Source organism: Gekko japonicus, unplaced genomic scaffold (assembly GCF_001447785.1).
Source record: "Gekko japonicus isolate JY-2015 unplaced genomic scaffold, Gekko_japonicus_V1.1 scaffold1878, whole genome shotgun sequence".
NCBI classification, from domain to species: Eukaryota; Metazoa; Chordata; class Lepidosauria; order Squamata; family Gekkonidae; genus Gekko; species Gekko japonicus.
This window is the reverse complement of record NW_015168712.1, coordinates 242,563-264,680: the sequence shown is the minus strand read 5'-3', so window position 1 is coordinate 264,680 and position 22,118 is coordinate 242,563. Positions and strand designations below refer to the sequence as shown.

The window sequence follows — 22,118 nt, the reverse complement described above, 5'->3', positions numbered from 1 at the left end:
TGCTATTAGAAACCACAACATTCAAAAATCAGTGGGGGGACATTTTAACCTTCCAAGACATTCAGTTGCTGACCTAAGAGTAGCAATTATCTTACAAAGTAATTTCAAAGAGAGATTAGAGAGACTACTGAATTGCAACTGATAATGAAACTCAAGACAATGCAATACCTAGACTGAACTGAGACCTAGGTTTCTTCTCTCATTACCAATGCCTGCTATTGTCATTTGGCATCTGATATCACTTCACTCTCCAACATATAAGGACAGATGGACTCACATTCTAGCTGTACAAGTGAGCAGTGACTCATGAAAGCTCCTCTCCTGCCACAAATTTTGTTAGTCATTAAGGTGCTGCGGGACTCTTGCTCCCTTTCACTAATAAGGAATGCAAGCTGTGCTGTTAGGTTTCTCCCCCCTCATCTGTTAGAAATGGAAAGGGGGATCCTCGCTCTCTCTCTCTCTCTCTCTCTCGCTTTCCCCCCCTGCACCCCCCTCCCCGAAGAAGTGTGCAGGCAAACAAAAGCTTATAGCTGGAATAAAATGTTTTTGGTCTTAAATACAGGTCTCTCTCTCTCACTCTCTCTCATTCTCTCTATCCCCCCCCCCCCACGAAGAAGTGTGCAGGCAAACAAAAGCTTATAGCTGGAATAAATGTTGTTGGTCTTCTTAAAAGTATTACTGGACTCCATTTTATGTTTCTCTGGATCTTTCCCTCCCACTCCCTCCCCAGAGGAGGAGGGGGAGGAGCCCTCAGCCAATCAAAGGAAGGCTTTCTTTCTCTGTTCTGCCAAACAGAAAATAGGAGAGACTGGGGGAAAGGAATTGTGATGAGAGAAACGGGAAGGAGAAAGCAGCAGACATCCAGTTGATTGTGGGCCACATAGAAGCCCCACAAGGGCCGGATTTGGCCCATGGGCCATATGTTTGACACCCCTGCACCAGAGGATCAGGAGGAGCACTAAGCACCCCAGCTTGTGGTTCTATTCCTCCTTCAGGTTTTCATCCTTTTTTCTTTCTTCCTTCTTCCCCCTGGGTATTCCTTCATTTCTTTTTGTTCCCCATCTGTGATTCTTTTCCAAGCAAGGGAGGCAGATATTGTGTTTAGCTCCACCTCCTGTGGAAGCCATTTTGGGTTTGGCTCCATCTCCTGCTACAGCCAATTTGGGGCGGAGCTCACCACTCCCTCTCAAAATTCCAAGGGTGCTGGCAGGCTCAGAAAGGTTCAGGATCCCTCGCATAGGACATTCAATGAACAATACAACAGGACTAGGCTTACAAAATTAGAAGACAATCCAGACAAAGAAAATTAATATGACATACCATAAACTATGCACAAAATGGATTATGAAAGTAGAAGACAAAGATAATACAACAATCTGTGCAATAGATTACAATCCTATTCCTTTTATAAAAGGAAGTCAAGACACAGAGCCATCTTTCAAGATCAACAAAAATCGAAGAGAGTTTTGTGGGGGGTAGGCTGCATTAAATTGGTTCTCCAGCAATAATGCCATGTTCAGGAGGCCCTAGACTCTTACCTGAATCAGCAAGGATCAGCTAAGCCCAGGGGTCATTTCGTAGAAAAAGAGGTGCAGGAGCTCATTACCATAACTCGTTAGCATAATTTATTTGCATATGCCACAACCCCTGACATCACCAGAAGTGTGTCAGAAGGCAACACCCACTGCTCAGGCTCCACTGGACTGTTTTGGATTGCTAGCTATTGGGGGGGGGGAGACGTGCAGATCTGTCCTCACAGAAGAGGGAGAGCTTGTACCTGAATAAAACTTGGTCTTAAAGGTGCCACTGGACTGTTTTGGACCGGAGGGCAGGGGGGCTCTGCAGCTTACCTGGCTGCTTCTTGCTCCGACTGAGGGCTGCTGGGAGCAGGGGTTGGGGCTTGTTGCATGTGCCCGCCCCCTGGGTTCTTTACTGCTGGAGCTCCGCTCCTGTGTGCTCCTGCAGGAAATTACCCCTGACTAAGCCTCATCAACAATGGGAGACACAATGTCCTTTAAAACATCAACCTTCCCAACCAACAGTATCTCTGTCTTGTCAGGATTCAATTTCAACTTGTTCCCTCTTAACCACTGAACCACAGCAGTCAGGCAGTAGAAGACTGAGATGCAGAAAGGTAGCCATGAAGAAGCTAGAAAAGGTCCTTAAGTGTAAAGGTATGTCATTGGTAACAAAGATCAAAATAATTCATACTATGGTATTCCTCATTACTATGCATGGACTTGAAAGTTGGACAATGAAGAAAGGAACAGGAAGAAAACTGATCCATGTGAAATCTGGTATTGGAGGAGAGTTTTACATATACTATTGAGCATCAAAAATACATAAGTGGCTGCTAGATCAAATCAAGCCTGAATTCTTCCTAGAAGCTAAATGACTAAACTGAGGCTATTGTACTTTTGTCACATCATGACAAGATTCACTGGGAAGAGACAATGCTAGAAAGGGTTGAAGGCAGTAGGAAAAGACGAAGACCCAACATGAGATAGATTGACTCAATAAATGAAAACACAGCCCTTAGTTTGCAAGACCTGATTAGGGATAAGATGTTTGGGTGGTCATTAATTCGTGGAGTCCTCATAAGTCAAACCAATTTGGCAGCATATAACACACACAGTCATAGAGTGACTCAAGAACCCTACAGCACCACCAAGTGATTTGGATAGATAAATAATACATGGGTTGGACTCTATGACTCCCTTCTGTCAAGCTGGATCCTATGACATTCTTGTACTAAGTCTTCCTTCAACAGCGAGACTTCCTCTAATGGAACAACTTAATGGAGGAAGGCTTCCTTTGAATGGTGAAAATGCTTTCTTTCTTGGAGGGAAAAAAATCTTTTCTGTTGAAGACTTGGTGGAACACTGTTGTAAAAAGCAAATTAGTGGAAGGAATTCAAAGGATCCAATCTCATGAGCTCGAAAAAGAAAATACTGCAAAGGCTATTCTAACCTGAAGACTACACATCTAGATCACTGTGATTCAGTCAATACATCCTAAAGTTTTCACAAATTATTTTTCCCTCAGATTATGTAATGAATCTCACTTAAACGGATCAGTTTAAGATCACTTAAGTGGATTACACCTTAACAAGCTTTCATTCCTATTTTGAGAACAACAGACATCATAAAAAAGGGTTTCCATCACTCTTTAAAAGCCTTGCACATACCAAGGTTGAAGGAGCTGAGTATGTACATACCAAGGTTGAAGGAGCTGGGTATGTTTAGCCTGGAATGACTGAGAGGTGATATGATAACCATCTTCAAGTACTTGAAGGGCTGTCATACAGAGGATGGTACAGAGTTTTTTCTGTTGCCCCAGAAGGTTGGACCAGAACCAACTGGTTGAAATTAAATCAGAAGAGTTTTCGGCTAAATATTAGGAAGAACTTCCTGACAGAGTGGTTTCTCAGTGGAACAGGCTTCCTCAGGAAGTGGTGGGCTCTCCTTCTTTGGAGATTTTCAAACAGAGGCTAGATGGCCATCTGACAGCAATGCAAATTATGTGACTGGAGTACTCACTAGAAATCTGTACCCGTACAAACCTGGAGATCTAATATGGCATGTAGGTGGCAGACTTGATGTTCACAGTTCATCCTGAAAGATGAGGCAGTCTCTTATTTATGCTGAGACCAGACTGAGTCCAAGGATTTATAGGTCACCACCAAACATGAGTTGAGTTTGGAAGATGAAAGCAAGCATTGCACATACTGGAGTGGCTGTGTAATGTGTTGCAGAGTATCAATTCTCTTCAGAAAGTGGGCTGAATGGGAACATTTCCCAGTACCCTAGATCAGTGTGATGTGATTTAGCTTGATATTCCCTGGACACGGTTGTCCACTCATCTATTTCCATAGAAAAATGTTGGTTTTATTCCACTTCAAAACCATTTACAAATCAATAAAGCGTTCGTGTTGCTCTCACAGATTTTCTAGGGATTTGAAAAATATTAATTACAACTGTGAAATGGGCAAGCTTGTTTAACACTGTATTAGCAATAGCATCTATTCATTGTTTTCAGTCTTTTTTCTGGCAAAAAATACAGCCCTGAGAAATCTTATGCTCCACATACCTGTTGGGTTGCAGTTATCAAGGAAAGCTCTACATAAAGTATATTATAGCCATCTACCTTCAAAGACAGGAAAGACCAGGGCCCTGCAGGATCTTCTTCAGTCCCGCAGGGCCTGCAAGACAGAGCTGTTCCGCCAGGCCTTTGGTTGAGGCGATGGGTGCCCATATATGGCCTCTCTGAGGTTGCTGTCACTCGTCTATTTACTGACCACCGACAATTGGCCTTTAACTCACTGTACCATCGGGCCAGAACTTTATAGCCAACTGACGCTGTTTCAAGCTGTACCCATTGTTTTGTTATAATGTTTCATCGTGTTTTAAACTGAAATTGTATTTATTATCATGATGTTAACTGCCTGAGCCTGCCCGCGGGATGGGCAGGATATAAATAAATAAATATGGTTGCTAGGTCTGCATTGGAAAGAGAACACCACCGCCTTTTCACCAAGTGGAACTGATAAAAAAGCCCTTCTTCCCACCACTGCAACCTGGTAATCATGGCTTAAATAACCATAACACATGGGACATGGTGGTTCTTGAAATCTACTCAACATAAAATACAGACAAGGCAAATCTTCTACATGTGGGAAGTACAAATAAGGGAAATCTGCATTCCCAAAAGAATCTGAATGCATCTCTACTGAAACAGCCATTTTCTACAATCAGAACATTCAAATTTGCACATACTTGAATAAAGAATCTAGATTTAAGACAAACCCTATAAGCAGCATTAATACCATATGTGTAGTTTATAACTCAATACTGAGCTTGACCCAAAGTTCAGATAAATGAAAACTCTGCAACAGAGCAATCAGATTAATAAAAATATATGGAAAGGGAATTCTCCTTGTTTTTGTTTTATTCACACCTAGGTCACATGATCACAACACATATGTGGAAGTGTAAACTTGAACACTGCAGAATTTACAATGTATCACAATTATATGAACAGCTGTGTTCAATATTCCATAGCTTTCTTAACAAATTTCAGTGCAGTTGGGAATAAGAATGCAATTTTTTCTACATGGGGACAAAACTCCATGTTTGCGTGAATGAGAAACACACATACACAGCAGAGTAGACTTGTCATATGAAACTGAGAATGAGGTATCTCAGAGATCTGAATACAATTTGTAATATGATGCCCATGTCTGTAAATGGGAGCTGGAGAATTTAAGATTAGCCATATTGCTAGTCAGTGCTCCATCCAGATTAAGGTATTCCTAGAAGAGAACAGCTAGGATGTGTCTGTGCTGATCTTGGATATTTCAATTATACCTTAGTTACCAGATTTTATAGCAACCTCCAATTCTTTCATGATTGGATCTAGACCTTTGTGAACACAGCTGTATTAGGGCATTTTCAGAGTTTCTGTTGATTGTAGTACCTAAGTAGGAAATACCTCAGTACAACTGACATTTTGTGTTGTAGAGTTTGGAGCCACAGCCACTGAAGTTGCTCATATTCAGCAAGATAGTAGTTCTGTTTCTTATGCTTGTGTTGTCATGAGTAGCAGTGATTGAAATGGAGATCACCAACACATCACTGTAGACAGCCAAAACTGTGGCTCTGTGCCAAATTACTCATATGGAAGAACACCCTGTTGGTTGGTGCTACATCTGATGGCAATGTTACACAGATTGAACATTTTGTATTCTGTTCATTTCAGTCCATTTATTTAATTGCACATTTGTTCCCTTTGCTGAATCCTGTCAATATTTCTTATGTTTCAAACCAGACCCCTTCTTTTAACTTTTGTTTATATGCACAGCTTTTCAGATCCCATAACAATTTTGCTGATCTGGAACTCTTCCTATTTTTCTTCGTAGATGGAATAAAAGAGGTCTTACGTTGCCACAGTGATATCCCAGGCCTTTTCTGTGGTGGGTCCACTCCTTTGGAATAGACTGTCAGAGCAGGTGGCAATGGTTTCTTTCCTTGATAGATTTAGGAAATATGTAAGGCAGTTCTCTTCCAGACAGCCTTTGGTCGAAGGTGAATTTCTACAGCAGCTCTAGCTGTGAGTCTGCTGATCACATGAACACATGAAGCCACCTTATACTGAATCAAGACGATCGTCTGTCAAGGTCAGTATTGTCTACTCAGACTGGCAGTGGCTGTCCAGGGTCTCAGGTGGAGATCTTTCACACCCAGTAACAACTTGATCCCTTTAACTGGAGATGCCAGGGGATGAAGCTTGGACCATCTGCATGCCAAGCAGATGCTCTACCACTGCGCCATGACCCCTACTGTGTGTGTTAAGTCTGGATGCATGTGTTAAGTCCTGTGTGTTACGTTTGAATACTTTTCATTTGGTAATCTATGTATTTTAACCTGTTTTAATTTTGTTAATTTATGCCTTTACAACTTGGTGGCTACACTGTATGCCACCCTGGGTCCAAGCAGTTAAGGCAGGGTAGAAATGTTTTAAATTAAATAAATAAATCTTACATTTTATTTGCATTTTCAAAAGGGTTTAAAGCAAGCTGCTTATTTAAACAACATTCTCCCAACAATCCTGTCCCAAACAATTCACCTAACTTAGGCTCACCTCTAGTTCCCCCCCCCCAAACAGAAAGAGGGAAAAAACAAAAAGAAAGGGGGGGGGGGGGGGGGGGGGGAATACAAAATACAGAGAGAAAGGGGAAGGGAGACAAAATCTGGCTAAAATGAATTGTGTACAGAGAACTGTCACCAGTTAGTAACAATGCCAAGAATGCCCCATAACACTGCTATATTACATAACAATATACCCAGACATGTATGTTTCTGCAGCTCCCGATGTTCTTAAAACTTAATTATCAGCCACATGGGAGTCCAATTCAGGTTGGGACTGAGACACAAGGGGAAGGGGGTTCAAGCCATAAATTTCCCCAATGGGGCAAATAATGGCTCCCTGTGACCAGTGTTCCCTCTAAGCTGAGTTAGTGTGAGCTAGCTCACAGTTTTTTAGCCTCCAGCTCACAGAGTTTTGTCTTAGCTCAGGAAGGAGGGCTCCACAGCAAACTAATATATGCAGTAGCCAAATGGCTCGCTCACAACTTTAATGCCAGCAGCTCACAAAGTAGAATTTTTGCTCACAAGACTCCACAGCTTAGAGGGAACATTGCCTGTGACCACTTCGGGTTGGGAAAATGGTACTGGGGGAAGGCTTAAACCCACTCCTCACATTGTGATCCCAGCCCAAACCAGACTCCCACATGGCCTGATTTTAAAAAATGCCAGGAGTTGCAGAAGAGTACGTATCTGGCTAGACCCACAATGCTTGGTTAGAAGTATCACCTATTGGTATCCAACAATGAATACCCTATTAAGTAAATAGCAAAAGCCCCATATATTTTAATGGCTTTGGATGATTGCACTAAGTATAAATGGGATTCATCTGGAGCTTTCTGTATGTTCTCTATGATATCAGTAAATCCAATTACTGCTTTAAATAATTATAACATGCCCTTGATTTCAATGGATATGCAATCGCTCTTTTGCTTTTCAGTGCACAGAATACATTTATCTAAGGTGCGTTGCCAGCCTTTCTTCTGCAAAAATTAAGCAAGGAAATCATTACCAAGGTGTTTTTTAAAACTTTTTTCCCCATAGATCATATATTAAGACATTATAATGATCTGAGCTCTTTGTATTCTTTAGCAGCTAATTCTGCAGTCAAGCACCCTTCTAAGCTCCTTAGGTCTTAGACACTTACAAATTATATTTTAGACAATGACAGAATCTCAAATCACCCAGGTTGTCTTTTCATGCTGATCTACATACCCAATGCAACAGCTATAGCACATGGAAGTACAGGAAGTAACCCCAGCTATCTGACCTACTTCCCGAGTGAATGCTTTCAGCCTCTCTCTTTCTTGCTCACAAGACTTAGGTTATTTTACAATTTTCACAACATCACACCTCTTTCCCCTGTAATTCCAAAACATATGGGGAGTTGCTCCTCACATTGGCAGTTTAGCTGAATGCACAGAGGTGAGAGTCTTATGCCATTTGATTCAACGTTTTTGTTCCCTCAATTATCATGCACCATTATAAGTCAAATTTAACCTTCACTTATTTTGGCTTATGCCTTAACCTATGCTAAGGGTTCAGAACACACATAAACAAAATTTACCTAACAATTAAGAGGAAGACTTAATTCCAAAGAACCTCAGTACCTTGATATTTACTGATAATTACAACACATACAGTGTTATTGGTCTACCTGGTGCCTTCTAGTGCTTAATAGGCAAAAATAGACAACTCCTTGCCTACTGGAGATTACAGATGCGTTATGCAAGCAGAGCTAAGCTCCCACATGCCACTGGAAATTCCTCTCTCTTCTCACTGGAGGATTGTTTAAGCATGCAAATGAAGAATCACACACCCTGGTATTCCATCCCCACCACGTATAGCAAAGAAATGCAACATACCATGGTATTTTCAAGGTTACATTGCACACTGTTATTTTTAGGCATACACCTAAGAAGCATGTTTGGATATAACAAATTGGTGTTTGAAAACATGTCCATAATTTATAATTAGTCTTTTACCTTTCATGTTAGGAAGATAAAAAGCAAACTTATCTTTTTGTGTTCTTGCAACTTGTTGCTATATTGTTACCGACCTTGAGTCTTGTTACCCACCTTGAGGTGGGACATAATATATGTTTTAAACAAAAACACATAGGTCAGAAATCCTAGATTTGACAGGAAGCCACAGCCAGAGTACCCAGTGGCAAATGTGAGTTTACTGCAGGATAACATATGAAGTAGTCCCAAGCTTATTTTTTTAGTTTCAGATTTTGTCTTTTATCTTACTAGCATGGAAGGTAAAAAACAAATTAAAAATGATGCACATGTTTTGAGGACTTTGCATGTGATATATTTTCAGTGTGAAAAACATTGCTTTAAGAAGCATTTCACTGGTTCTAAAAGATAAAATATTTATTGGGAAGAGGTTTTTTGCAGGAAAAATTGAAACAATACCTTCTGGGTGGAAATGGCTTTCTAGGCCTTTATACCTCCAACTAGGGTGCAACAGGGGAGACGGGATGGGGGAGACAGGAAAAAATCTTCTGGGCCCTATTTAACAAGCTATGATCAAGAAAGATTTGCCTCTTAGTTATTGTTGTTTTTTCCTAATGCAGCTGATTATTTCGTGTTTAAAACACAGGACTGGGTTAGTAATTCTTGCTGGTTCACTGCATTCGGTAGGGACTTCAAGTATCACTATGTAACTGCTAGGCCAGTAGGCCACTTTAGGGATTTATAAAAAACCAACTAGCCCCCCTGAAGGAACCACAGTACACCGTTTAGCAGGACACAAACAATTAGAATGGTTATTTTGATAAATTTCACTCTCACCATCCACTTTTTCTGAACACAGCTCTCTGGCCTTCTCTCTCATGATTTTGGGAATCAAAATGTCCTTCTCAACATGTCTGAGATGGGGTTCCCCTGCAAGAGAAAAACAATATCTTCAAGTCACGAATGGACAGAAAGGTTAAGAAGGCTGTTGTATGAAGCCTACTGTTCTTAAGCACAATTGCAACTAACTTCAGGGTCCACTTGTCACTCTGATACCTTATAAACAGCTGTTCAGTTTATCTTGATTTCCAACCAACAATTTATATTTCCCACAGGCAGCTAGATACACTGAGGTAGTATCAAAGCTGACACTACTTTTATTTAAATTTTTAAATAATGGGTCGGAACAAGGGACTCTTTTCTTTCATCAGAGACTACTCGCTAAGCAGCAAGGAACTCTTGGATCCAACTCAGTGTAAAAGAGAGTCAGTGTGGTGTGATGGTTCGAGTGTTGGACTACACCTAGGGAGACCCAGGTTCCCATCCCCGCTTGTCTTGAAAATTCATGGGGTGAGTTTGGGTCAGTCACCCTCAGCCTAACCTACCCCAGGGTTATTTTGAGGGTAAAATGGAGGAGAGGAGAACCATGGGTACTAAGCACTGTGAAACAAATGCTTAATCTACCTATTGGGCTTTTTTTTTGTTCTGAATCTAAGCACCATTCCCGGGGGGGGGGGGGCACACACATGAATATGGATAACTTCTACCCTTCCTGTATGTGACTGCTCTATGCCACAGTTCCTGAAATGAGAACAGCCCTGCTGACCGCCCCTCCATCCTCACGGACAGTATTTGTAGAGTTCCCACTGGCCTCACAAGCTGCCCAAAATAGCTGTCCCTCTCCTCCTCCTCCCATCTAATGGGTTACAAAACACTAGGAATCTGATTAAACTTTCTTGCAAGTGTCCCCTTATTCAGGGGACACCTGCAAGGGTCCCCTTCCCAATGCTGAAGACAACTTGCACAGGACCCATAAGAACAGGCCCCTGCCCCGCTTCTCCTCTCATGTAATCCCCACATACTTCTACTACCAGTGGGCAAAAGCTCAGATGCACATACCAATTAGCACAAAAGCATGAGTACTAACCAGTGTCACTGTTATAGTGTCACATTTGTGATTCTGGATGTAAATTGTTCTTCTGGATGAAGACGGCTCCACAACTAATGTTATAATAGAACTGGTCATCAGTGGGAGGCAGAGATGGCAACACACAAGTATCTCATTAGAAACTTGTAATCCTCATTCTTTGAACTAACTTTTATGCAGTTAGGGCTGCAATCTGATCCCAGTTATTGGAATAAGAGAGAACTCACTTGTACCACTTAAAGAGATTTTCAAGCTTTCTCATTCTGTTGGCACATGTGACAAAAGAGAAGGGCAGTTTTAAATGTGGTTGAATCAAGTTTCTGAAATAGGCCATGCAAGAAAATTTATTTACAAATTGTATTTTTACAATGCACATGCAATTTCAGTCGCACTGAATTTCTGGTGGACTTTACTCTCTTCTCAGTTAAACATGCATAGAATCAGGCCATAAGTTGTTTACTTTGCTTCATGGCACTGTGTTAAGTGCCAGTTGTTTCCGAAAATCAGTTCAGCAAATTGTCTCTTTCCATAGTTTGCAAAAGTTTCAAGTTTTGAGATTTTCCTACCTTGCATTCATATCAATTCAAATGAAGAGAGAGCACAGGGACGACAACACTGGGGGGGGGGGACTTCAAAGCTTTAACTTCTCACTATTCTATCATCACCTTGAAGTCAATTTTCACCTTTTTCACTGGCTGAATCTGTTACCTTACATTTTGCTTTGGGGCTCATGTGTTCTTGCAATATAGCAGTACTGGATTATGAGAATACTGACAAGCATGTCTGCTAAAAAAATCACAATGCTTATAGTCTTGTAAGTCAGGAATCAGGTTTTGCAGCAATTCAGTTCTATTTGGCAAAATAGAAACATACAATACAAAACACAGATAGAACAAATACCTGTTGAGCAATGCAAAACCATATGAACAAAGCATAAAATAGCCAGAGGAAGAACAATATTTTTTGTGGGTAAGTATCAGCGATATGGCACACCAATCTTGGTTCTGAGCCACATCCAGACTCTGTAAACATAGGGTTGATGAGTGACTTTGGTACACTAAGGGTGCGTTCAGACCGGGCGTTTCTGCCGGCATAAAGTGTACCGGTTGGAACCGGTGCAGTTTATGCCGGCTGAAACGTGATCACACTCACCTCCATTTTGCGGATCCCATCGCTGTATGCCTGCTCACACGCTGTGGGCGTCGGCTTTTTTTAAAAAAAACTCAGTTTGAGCATGCGCATAGGCAGCCATCCACAGAATGGCTATCTTTGCACATGCTCAAAACACTCCATATTACATTTAAACTTTAAAGGTAAGGACTTACCTTTAAAGTTTAAAGACCAAACTGGCCTCCCTTAAGTCCCGGACTCCTCCGATATGCTACACTAAGGGTGTTTTTTTTTTTAAACAAACGCTCAGGGCGAAGCTTCGCCCAAGCGCATATCGCTTAGTTTAAAAAAAAATGACGGGGGGAAATCGGAAGTCTCAGGCTTCCGAACGGAAGTGGCTAGGCACCGGTGGAGAGCGATCAGACGGCGGGGTTAAGCGAATGCAACCGTTGCACTCAGGATACCACCACTTGGGGACCTAGTGGCAGAGTGCAACGGTTTAAAGGGCTTTACAACGGTTAGGGAGGGAAGACAGATGTTCGCCGTCTGAACGCCGGTAAGTACAACGATTGCAACCGGCACAGATTCCGTTGTAAATGCCGCGTCTGAACACACCCTGTGAGTCCTGACCTTTGCACATCCTAAAACTGCAACCAAGTCTTAAGATACTGTGCAAGCATTCTGCCTAAATTTTTATTTTTCCCTGTTTCTGTACATGCAAAGCCACAGCCTCACCTCACGGTGAGGGGGGCAGAATGTGTATAAATAAACTCGCTGCTTTTAAGCGGCAGACAGATTTTCTACCCCAAAGAGATCGTGTCTCGTGTGAGTCCTTCAATTTTTAACACCCTGATACAATGCTCCCCACCTTGAACAGTTTCATTTGACCAAGGTTATCAATAGCCACTGCAGAATGACTAACTTGGCTACTGAGAGATGGCAGGTGACACAGTCCCTTGGGAAACTATGGCCAGTTCATAAAAGAAAACATAGGAAAACTCTGAAATACAGAGACATTTCTTGACTTTTTTTAAAAAAAGATTCCTATCAGTCCTGTATCATACATGCAGACCAAGCTGAATTACCTCCACATTCCACAGTACTTTACCGTACACTGAAAAGAATGTACTGCTGCTAGAAACTTCTTAGTACTTTGGTTTAGGTTAATAATTAACCACAGGGTGAAATGGAAATGCTTGTCCAGTGTAGGACCTGAACCCACAATCCTTACAGGTTGTTAAGATCCAAATATCACAGAGTGCAATTCTAAGCATTTTTATTAGCTGTAAGTCCCACTAAGCTCAACAGCACTCACTTCCTAGAGTTTTTAGGACTGCTGTCATAGCCATTCACCTGTGCAAGTTTAGTTGGCATTTATCTGCTATATCCCCAACAGTGATCAGTATTAGGCGGCAGAAACAAAAGGAAAAAGTATCCACAAGAGTATTAGAAATGGTATCACTATTGCTTCCTTAACGCACAGTGAAGTTGCTGTTTCCATGCCCTGAATCATGGTGTAGAGACTGATTTATTTTTTACTTTTTTATGCCACTCCACTGAAAGATGCTCTGAGCCATTTATAGTAGAAAAGCAATATGCAAACTGAAAATAAATGGGGGTAAGGAATAAGAGACATGCTGTCTTCAACCACAGCTGTTAAAAGTCTTTGTAGCCCAAGAACCTAAACACACATAGCATTTATTCAGGCCTGTGATGAGTTTGTAATTAAGAACATGGTGCTGATTCCTAAAGTTGGTGTTGGAGCTTAAGGATAAAAGTGCATTTCCAACTTTGCCCAGCAAGTACCACTATGTACCACTATGATGACTCCAATTTACAATGACTACTGATGTATGACAACGACTGATTTTTATAAAGGGGCAGATTTAGATGCACCTAGCATTGATCCATGAAGAAAGACAGGACCAATAATTCAGAGAAATCTCTGGTTCATATCTGCACTGGGGTGATAAGGTCACTCCATAACTCTGCATAGGCTGCTGATTGACAGGATACATTCCCAAACCCGAAAGGAGCCTTTGATTATTCCAATGGTTTATTTCTTATAATGCACTAATTGCTTTTTATCTAGTATAGTTTTATTCCACCCTTCTTCCAAGGAGCTATGAGTATTCTACATGGTTCTTCCTTCCTTCCTTATTTCACCTTCAAAACCCTGTGGATGACTGGCCCAGTATCACCCAGCAAGTTCCATGGTAGAGTGCAGACTTGAAACCGGGTCTCCCAGATCCTATTCCAACACTCTAACCACTACACTGCTATGGCAGAAAAGATCTCTTTATCCATGCTAACATGCTGGCACACAGTTTGATCATGACTGAGTTATCAAATTTCTTGAAACTACAGAACATTCAAGAAGTACGGGAAGAGGGCAGGGAATGAGACACAGTATACTAATGTGTATGATGGTGTCCAAAGGGGTATCTTCAAGGCTAACAGATCCCTTAAGTAAAACTGGGAAGAGAAGACAGACACCCTAATCTCAAGCATGTTCACCCAAAAGAAGCCCACTAAGTTCAATAGAGCTTATTTCTAGGTAAGTGTAGATAGGATGACAGCGTGAATCTATAAGGGCTACAGTTGTGACTTAACAAAGATTTACAAATTACTGAGAATTGGGCTAGTAAACGACACTACATACCCATCCCTGAACTTCTTAAACCTGGATTTCTCTCTGAAAGATGCACATAAGCACCGCCACATTCAGTGTGACTTCAAACAGATTCACATGACAGCAAAGACAAAGTGGCAACGGCAGTCACTTAAGGAGTTTAACATTGCCAAAGCCAAGCTGCATTTCAACATGTACTGCTGCTAGGAAGAACAGTCCCAGGAGTCGGATCTTTGACAACCACAGACCAGTCATACACTTATTAGCACATCACCAACCACAGGTGAGAATGTGCCTTGACAGAACCTGGCATGTACGGCTCCTCAAAAATAAAAAAAGTGTTTTGATAGTGAAGGTGAAAACATGATAGAATGCTTGCACCCCTCTGTATAACACTATTGCAGCTGAGGGGGGCATTTCAGACAAACAAGTGAGTTAAGTGACGAACATAAAACATGTTTCTAGAAACTGGATGAGAAGAATAGGGAGCAACGCAGTCAGCACAGGAACCTCTAGGGGGCAGCAGCTAGAAGGTCACACTTGGGTTAGAACAGGGGTGGCCAAACTTGCTTAATGTAAGAGCCACATAGAATAAATGCCAGATGTCTGAGAGCCACAAGACATGAACAAATATTACACGTTTTTACTGGGAAATATGCAAATTTGCTTTTTATTAACATTAAACGAGACTGCCAATGATAATAACAAAAGGGGTAAAAGCAGATATTGATAATGATATTTATTTCTCCAATGATAATCTGTTTGCTAATGATATTTAGCTTCCCCGGCCGCCCCGCCGGGAGCCGCACAATATGTGTGAAAGAGCCGAATGCGGCTCCCGAGCCACAGTTTGGCCACCCCTGGGTTAGAAGCAGGCAATGGGATTGTACACTCTCCCTCATCTCTTGCCCATCTTAATTCCATGGTTAAAATCTTACTACACATACCAATTTTAACCAGCTTGAAACCTTGGTTAGAGTTAAGCATAACTAAGGGTTAGTGCTCATGAATTCAAGGTCTGCTTTATCTGTCTCTTAATGGACCGATTCAAGTTGAGCAATACGATAAGAGGCAAACGTGTACACAGAAGTGTAGCCATTAACTTTTGTAGAAATGGAAGGACGTGTTAGACAGATTTATACTGTGATTTTATATATGTTAAAGATTATCTTCACCATGTCACAAACGCTTGAGAATTTCAAACAAATGGTACCATTCCAAAAAAGAGCCCTGACCTAATGGATAAAATTCATTTTAGAGATTTGTTATCTGGTTCTCTCTTCTGTCCAGAACCAAACAAGGTATTGGGAATACCTTTTATTAAACCAAGCTAATGAGTTGCACAAAATTCTTCATCACATTACACAGAAAAGGAGCTTTTGGACAGTTCAAAAGCTTGCACACACCAACTAAAAATGTTGATTCCAAAAAAGTTATCTTAAGAAATTTCCTTTAAAACTGAGCACAGCACATGATAGTAAATTTGTTTTTCAAAAAAGTATATACAAGAAGGTAAATCTTTTGTCACTGTAACCTGGAAATCTGTGTTTAAGCAAATAGCATCAAGGCTACCAATTCAATTACTGCTATCATCTTTCATTTGCCGTATGGCTGAAGACTTCTGGCAACAAGATGACAGTAAAATCTTTTTCAAATCCATCACAGATAACAGCAGCCACAAAGGTTCTTCCATAGACCCTAATATAGCATCATGAGCAACCTAGCCTCCCTGCAGGACACCACCAACTGACTGGATGAAGTATGGCACCAACACTTCACCAAGTGGCCACTTAAATGGGCTACTGCTGACTGCTGTGGCTTGCTTAGACCAGCTAGGCCACAGGGATGGGGCTGCTGGGCTTGGACATGATTAAACATGGCCCATATATAAGGGGGCAAAAAGCAGGCCAGGGAGGAGGCTCCAGGTTGTCTCCAGGCCACAGAGGAGAGGCTTGGAAAACAGAGGAACAAGATGGAGTCAACCTTCTTCCCTCTCAGCATCAGAGGTGTTTTGCCATGTCCACAGAGGTGGGGTAGAATACAAGGTGGATAGTGATTCTCTGGATCCCCACAGCCCCCCATTCCAACCAACCAGTCCAAAAGGATATCATGGTTGACTGTTTCAAAAGCTTTGGCACTCTGCCCTGGCAACATTTGCCCATCAGGTGTAAGGCAGTTTCAGTCTCTAAATGAAGCAAAATACTAAATTGAAATGGGTTGCAATAATCTGTTTTATCCCAAAATGCCTGCTGCTTCATAGATACCTACATGCTCAAGCACCTTACATCCAATAGCCATAGACTGATCATTATTATTATTTTTAAAAATGTATGCCACCTCTTCAGGAAACTGCCTGAGGTAGCTTATAAAATCATAATAATTTTTAAAAATTGAAAGTTACAATAATTGGGATACTAATATGAATTCTGCTGAAGAAATTTAATGACCATCTCCTACAATGCGGTCAGCCCTACTTCTCCTATGTTAACAACATCTTCTCTATCCAATTGGATAACCAACTGCTGAGAGGGGGACTTTGGTATGTATAACAGACCCTCACAAAATGTATCCACATACTGATACACTATACACACACTTGTTATTGTATTTAGAGGAGAAGAAGAAGAGATTGGATTTATACCCCACCTTCCACTACCCGAAGGAGTCTCAGAGTGGCCTACAATCTCCCTTCCCTTCCCCTCCCCACAACAGACACCCTGTGAGGTAGGTGGGGCTGAGAGAGCTCTTTCAAGAACTGCTCTTTCCAGAACAACTCTGAGGGAACTATGCCTGACCCAAGGTCATGCCCGCAGCTACATGTGGAGGACTGGGGAATCAAACCCGGTTCTCCCAGATTACAGTCCTAACCACTATACCAAACTCAAATGCAAGACTAGGTTTTTTCCAAGTATACCAGTTGAAAAAAGGAAAGGTCATCTTACATTCACATACAAATTAACAGTTATGCCCAGTACTAAATTTTGCTTTATGTGTAACATTTTTAAGGGAGTCATCCTACCTTCAGGGTCATTTTCCTTTAGAGTAAATACCATATCATTGCCACAGTCTCTACAAAAGGATCTGTGGTACCGGACAAAGTTAAAGCCACCAGATCTTTAAAGCTAAAATTCCTGTATCTAAGTACCTTTCTGAGTAAGAAGACACTCTGCTACTTTGCCTGATGGGGACCTACCAGCCTGCGAAGCTCTCTTTCCACCAGCTAATTCTAACAATAACAGCACACGGGGGGGGAGGGGGATCCAAACTGGGATAATGAAGAGATCAGAGTTATTCATTTGGAACAGCTGAAAAAGCAACAAAGGGAATAAAGGCAACTGATTACTAACCATCATCCTCAGGAAATTTCATTATACCTTTCAGAATTCATGACAGGAGTAATCTTCCTCTCTTTACCATCAGCATTCTTATGGACATTGTTAAGTGTGTGATTTGGGTGGGGGGAACCACCAACCATATTATAGTCGGACACAGATCCTGAACCCAAGGACCAATCCACAGCCTCTCTCCTTTAGATCAGGCTGGCTCGCATTATTCACCTGGATCCCTGTCACTTTATTTTATGATTTAGGCTCCCATAATTATGCTACGAAGCAGAGCCATAGTTTCAAACTGAACCCAGAAAACTTCTAGAGGGAGGTCGATAGCCGTTAGCAAGCCCAAACTCCGCTTTAACAGTCCCTTCATTGGTCATATCCTTGTGCTCACAAGAGACTGGAGCAGCCTAGAGGAAGCAAGGGCAGAAATGAAGGTGGTAATCCCAAAGGTGGGAAAGGAAGAATATCCAGCGCTGAGCGTCTGCCACTAGAAACCCCAGCATCCACCTTACTAATGCATGTAAACGGAAGGCGTAACGACCACCTCTCCTACCTTCCACGCTAGAGGCAGGCTCCATCTGTAACTTTCTTACTAGCCCCGCTAATGCGGTGGCAACTTGAGCAGGTTCGAATCGCTTTGCGCACGCGCGAACTTGCCAAAACTTCAGCGCGTGACCCGTGCGTCATGAGGCGAGCGCTCCAGATGTCACAGAACCACAACGCATGCGTTAAAAAGCTCGACAGTCTCTGAGATGAGACTGCAGGTTGGAAGCGAAGAGAGCTTAGTGGGCGCATGCGTAGTAGTAAAGCCTGAAGAATAAAGAGTGAATCGTAATAACAGATTCTAGGCTGTTTCTATAGTAGTAATCGGAAGTCTCGTGCAGCGGTATCTTCCGTTTGGGGACGAAAGATAACCTTAACGCCACCTTTAACTGAAAGGGGCCGATCTCGGTTAAGAAGCTATTGCTGTCACTAATTTTCTGGTTCGGTCTTGCTGCTTCCTGGTAAATTGCATTGCTTTGAATTCCAGGCACTCAAAGCTGTGTGTTCACAAAACCGGGCTCGGGTATTCTTTAGGATTTGTTTAAAGCACATTACCCGTTTTTTCCTACTGTGCCAAGTACATTATTTTCCCGAGATAAATTATAGGCTGTATTTACATAAACAATGCTGTGCACCAGTTAACACTCTATTATTACTCCTGCTTAAAGAGAAGTATGTGTGCTTGTTTCTTCTCTCAGTATAAGTACTACACAAGTTGCAGGGGATTAAGAAGTGTTTAGAGCAGTCCAAACTGGAGTTATACTGGGGTCCCTAAAGTAATGCCTGTGAGCACGATGTTGTCCACCATGTATTTTTAGAAAGTGGGTGGGCCAGGTGGGAGTTATTGGCAATGGGAGAGTTGATTGGCCTGTAGGTTTCTCAAAGTGTAGCTAAAGTAGTAGCTACTCCTGCAACACAAGAATCTTCAGGGTGTGACTGAAAGTAAGCTATGGCAGCCATCGTGGCTGTGCCTATTATATTGTGTCACAATTCCAAAGGTACCCACAGGCTCAAAAAGCTTGGGGACCCCTAGGTTACACCAGGGGTCATTTCGTAGAAAAAGAGCTAGGGGAACTCATTAGCATAACTCATTAGCATATGCCACACCCCCTGACATCAGGGGCCCGGCGGCGGTGGACCTGCAAGGCCAGCGGGAGTGCGAGGAAGCCCCGCCAAGGCCCTCCTTGGCCCCAGGCAGGCAGGGGTGGGGAGAGGCGGGGAGGAAGCAACTTACCCTCCCTCTTCTCCTGCCTCCTCCTGGCTGAATGAGGACTGGAAGCGGGGCGGCCGGAAGCAGGGGGTGGGGCTTCGTCATGTGCCCCGCCCCCTGCACCTCACCCGGGGGAACTGCGTTCCCCCGCGTCCCCCCCCCGAAATGACCTCTGGGTTACACCCTTCTGTCTGTTGATTTCAGTGTATTTCTAAGGGTGTGACTGTACTTAGGGTTGTACTAGTGGAGTAACTGCTTGAGTGAAGGTAGCCTGAGAAAGAAGGAAATATGTGTTCTTCTACTTAGTAATGACTGGAACCAGAATAATACAAAAGTTTTAGGAGCTTCTTGACATAACTAAAAAGTGCAGTTTATAAATGACAAATAACTTCCTCATGCATAAACTGTGGCTGTTCATAAATAGCTCCAGCTTGCAGTCATTTTTGTGTTTGTCTACCATTCATATTGTCATTTGATTAATCACCCATTTTCTAAGGTGTGAATGTGTTTTTACGCTTCTTCCAAGACAGTGTTAACTATGAAACTATAGATAGCAATAGAGATTAATTATCTATTTCAGAATGCTCCACACTTTCTGCTTCCCAGATAAAGGAAAAGAACTATAACTCTCTTCAAAGGTGTAGTTCTGCATGCACCATATGTGGTCAGTGAGTGGAACAGAACCTGGTCAGATGGCATCTCTTCAGAAATGTAAACTGGTTTATCAACTTTTTTGAAGGATGCTTGTTGAGGATATTTGAACTGATAGTAAATAATAATAAGATTTGGAGTCATGGTGGCTCAGTCATTGTTAATGTTACATGTGTCCCAGCAGTGAAAAAGGCAAATTCCATGCTAGGGATTATTAGGGAAGGGATTGAAAATAAAATAGCCTTAGTGTAATGCCTTTGTATATATTTATGGTACGGCTGCATTTGGAATACTGTATATGTTTCTGGTCGCCTCATCTCAAAGAGGAGTCCATGAGTGGTTGGTGTCTCCATCATCGGCCCCGGTCACACGCAAGGATTTGGGCCGGGAGAGGGACAGATCGGATGCGCGGCAAATGGGCGCGACCCCACGGCAACATCTGGGAAGCGTTGCCTGCCCATCACCGATCCGTCCCTCCCGCCCCAAACCCCGCCCCAAAAAAGAACCACCTACCTGGGTGGTTCATCCAGAAAGGCCGCGGCAAGTGCAGCCGTGGGATCGCCGGCGAGTTCTTTCACTGGCGCATCCCCGGCTCCTGGCCGAACTGCGCATGTGTGGGCATGCGCAGTTCGCCAGCCTCCCCCTCCTCCCACCGTCGCTTTCTCCCCGGCATCTGATTGTGCCGGGGAGCAACAGCGCTGCGGCTTAGGAGATCCATGGAATCCCGCCGCGGCGTCTCTAGTTTGGTGCGGCTAAGATTAGCCGCACTTCTGCCGTCGTTTTTCCTGCCGTGTGGCAGGGACCATCCTATACTTTTTAAATGGTTTTCAAACATGTATACCCTTACAGTTCCCATTATAAAGAAGAGACATGCAACGGAACAATCCTGCTAATCCTGTTTTATTGTAAGGGAAAGGTTCCCTTTAGTAGACACCTCACATTTCTAAGTATGGTCAGACTGTATTCTCTCTGCTGGCCCAAGTTCACAAAGATGGAAGGTCTCTGGAATTTCACTTCTGTGCATAGCAGAAAATATCTCAAGTGCCTCAATAGAAGGTTGAGTTTTATTATGATGACAACGTTGTCATAGTGATGGATTTGGTGGTCTCTCCCAGTTTGTTGACTGAAGAACTCGTAGTTGATAATGAGGTTGGTTGGTCGGTCTTCTGTTTTTTAAAAAAAGTTTGCTTACAGGATTCTTTGGCAATTTGAAGGCCATGTTTGTTATTTAGGCAGGCAGAAGACTGAAGTTTATTTCAGGCTGGGGTATATTCTTTTCCCTTCTTATGTTCTTCTTATACCAGCCGTAGAGAAGGGAAAGAACGTCTTTCTAACGAGATTTGCTGTAGGCAACTCGCCTGGTATATTTCCTTGGCATGACTTGTCTCAAGGCACTTTGCACATCTGAGGAGATTATGGAGGGGCGCCCACCTTTTCTCCTGAGGCGCTCAGCTTCCCCAGACACTTTTTTGTAGATGCCATCTACAAAGGAGTGCAGCATGCCCCAAGCATCTCTGGTCATTCGCATTCGCATTCTGCCAGTTCTCAGCCTTGTTGCCATCTTGGCACCAATTCTCACAGAGCGCTTCTGCCTTTTGATGTTTTTCATAGACTTCATAGTTCTCTTTCGCCCTGTGTGCCTTCTCCGGGTCTTTACCCTGAGTCGCTTTTTCTTGCGAAGGTATCTCTTATTAGCAGCCATTGTTTCCTATAACCAGATTGCCAAACTGCTTGGTTGCCTGCCTGCCTGCAAATGCCTGTAGCCTTAGTCAAGCTGTACTCTTATATAAGGATGGGTATTTAAATGAGCAGCCACTTCTGTGGCCAGTGATTGGCTGACTAGAACAAAGACAGATCTAAGTGTCTCACAATACGTGACTATGATGTCTACTGAAATGAAAGAGGTTTTGACAGACACCAGGAAACTTAGTGTAATGATTAGGTCAGTCATGGTGATGTCAAAACTAAAAATTTCTATCCATTTGGGGTGAAAATTTACTCCAAAGAGGTATAAAAGTTATGTATAATTACCTACTAGCTGATCCATAATCCATGTATTTTCTTACAGTAAAGGGGTTGGTTGTTCTGTGGTATGTCAACCCCATCTC

At 42.5% G+C, this 22,118-nt stretch overlaps 2 protein-coding genes across 2 annotated transcripts in view; both read right to left on the bottom strand.

The window, feature by feature from the left end:
* CMC1 (C-x(9)-C motif containing 1) overlaps positions 1 to 18,238 on the bottom strand; it is a 58,930-nt gene extending 40,692 nt beyond the window's left edge. The window contains exons 1-2 of the mRNA XM_015415555.1: positions 18,160 to 18,238; positions 9,440 to 9,532 (exon numbers count right to left, since the gene is read on the bottom strand). Of these exons, the coding sequence (XP_015271041.1) occupies positions 9,440 to 9,532; positions 18,160 to 18,184 (118 nt within the window). The 5' untranslated portion in view covers positions 18,185 to 18,238. The remainder of the gene's footprint in view (positions 1 to 9,439; positions 9,533 to 18,159) is intronic.
* A 3,102-nt stretch (positions 18,239 to 21,340) lies between these two features.
* LOC107114116 (histone H2B.1-like) lies at positions 21,341 to 21,712 on the bottom strand. Its single transcript, XM_015415553.1, has one exon. It carries the CDS (start codon positions 21,710 to 21,712, stop codon positions 21,341 to 21,343), a length of 372 nt encoding a protein of 123 aa, XP_015271039.1.
* Between the last annotated feature and the right edge of the window lie 406 nt (positions 21,713 to 22,118).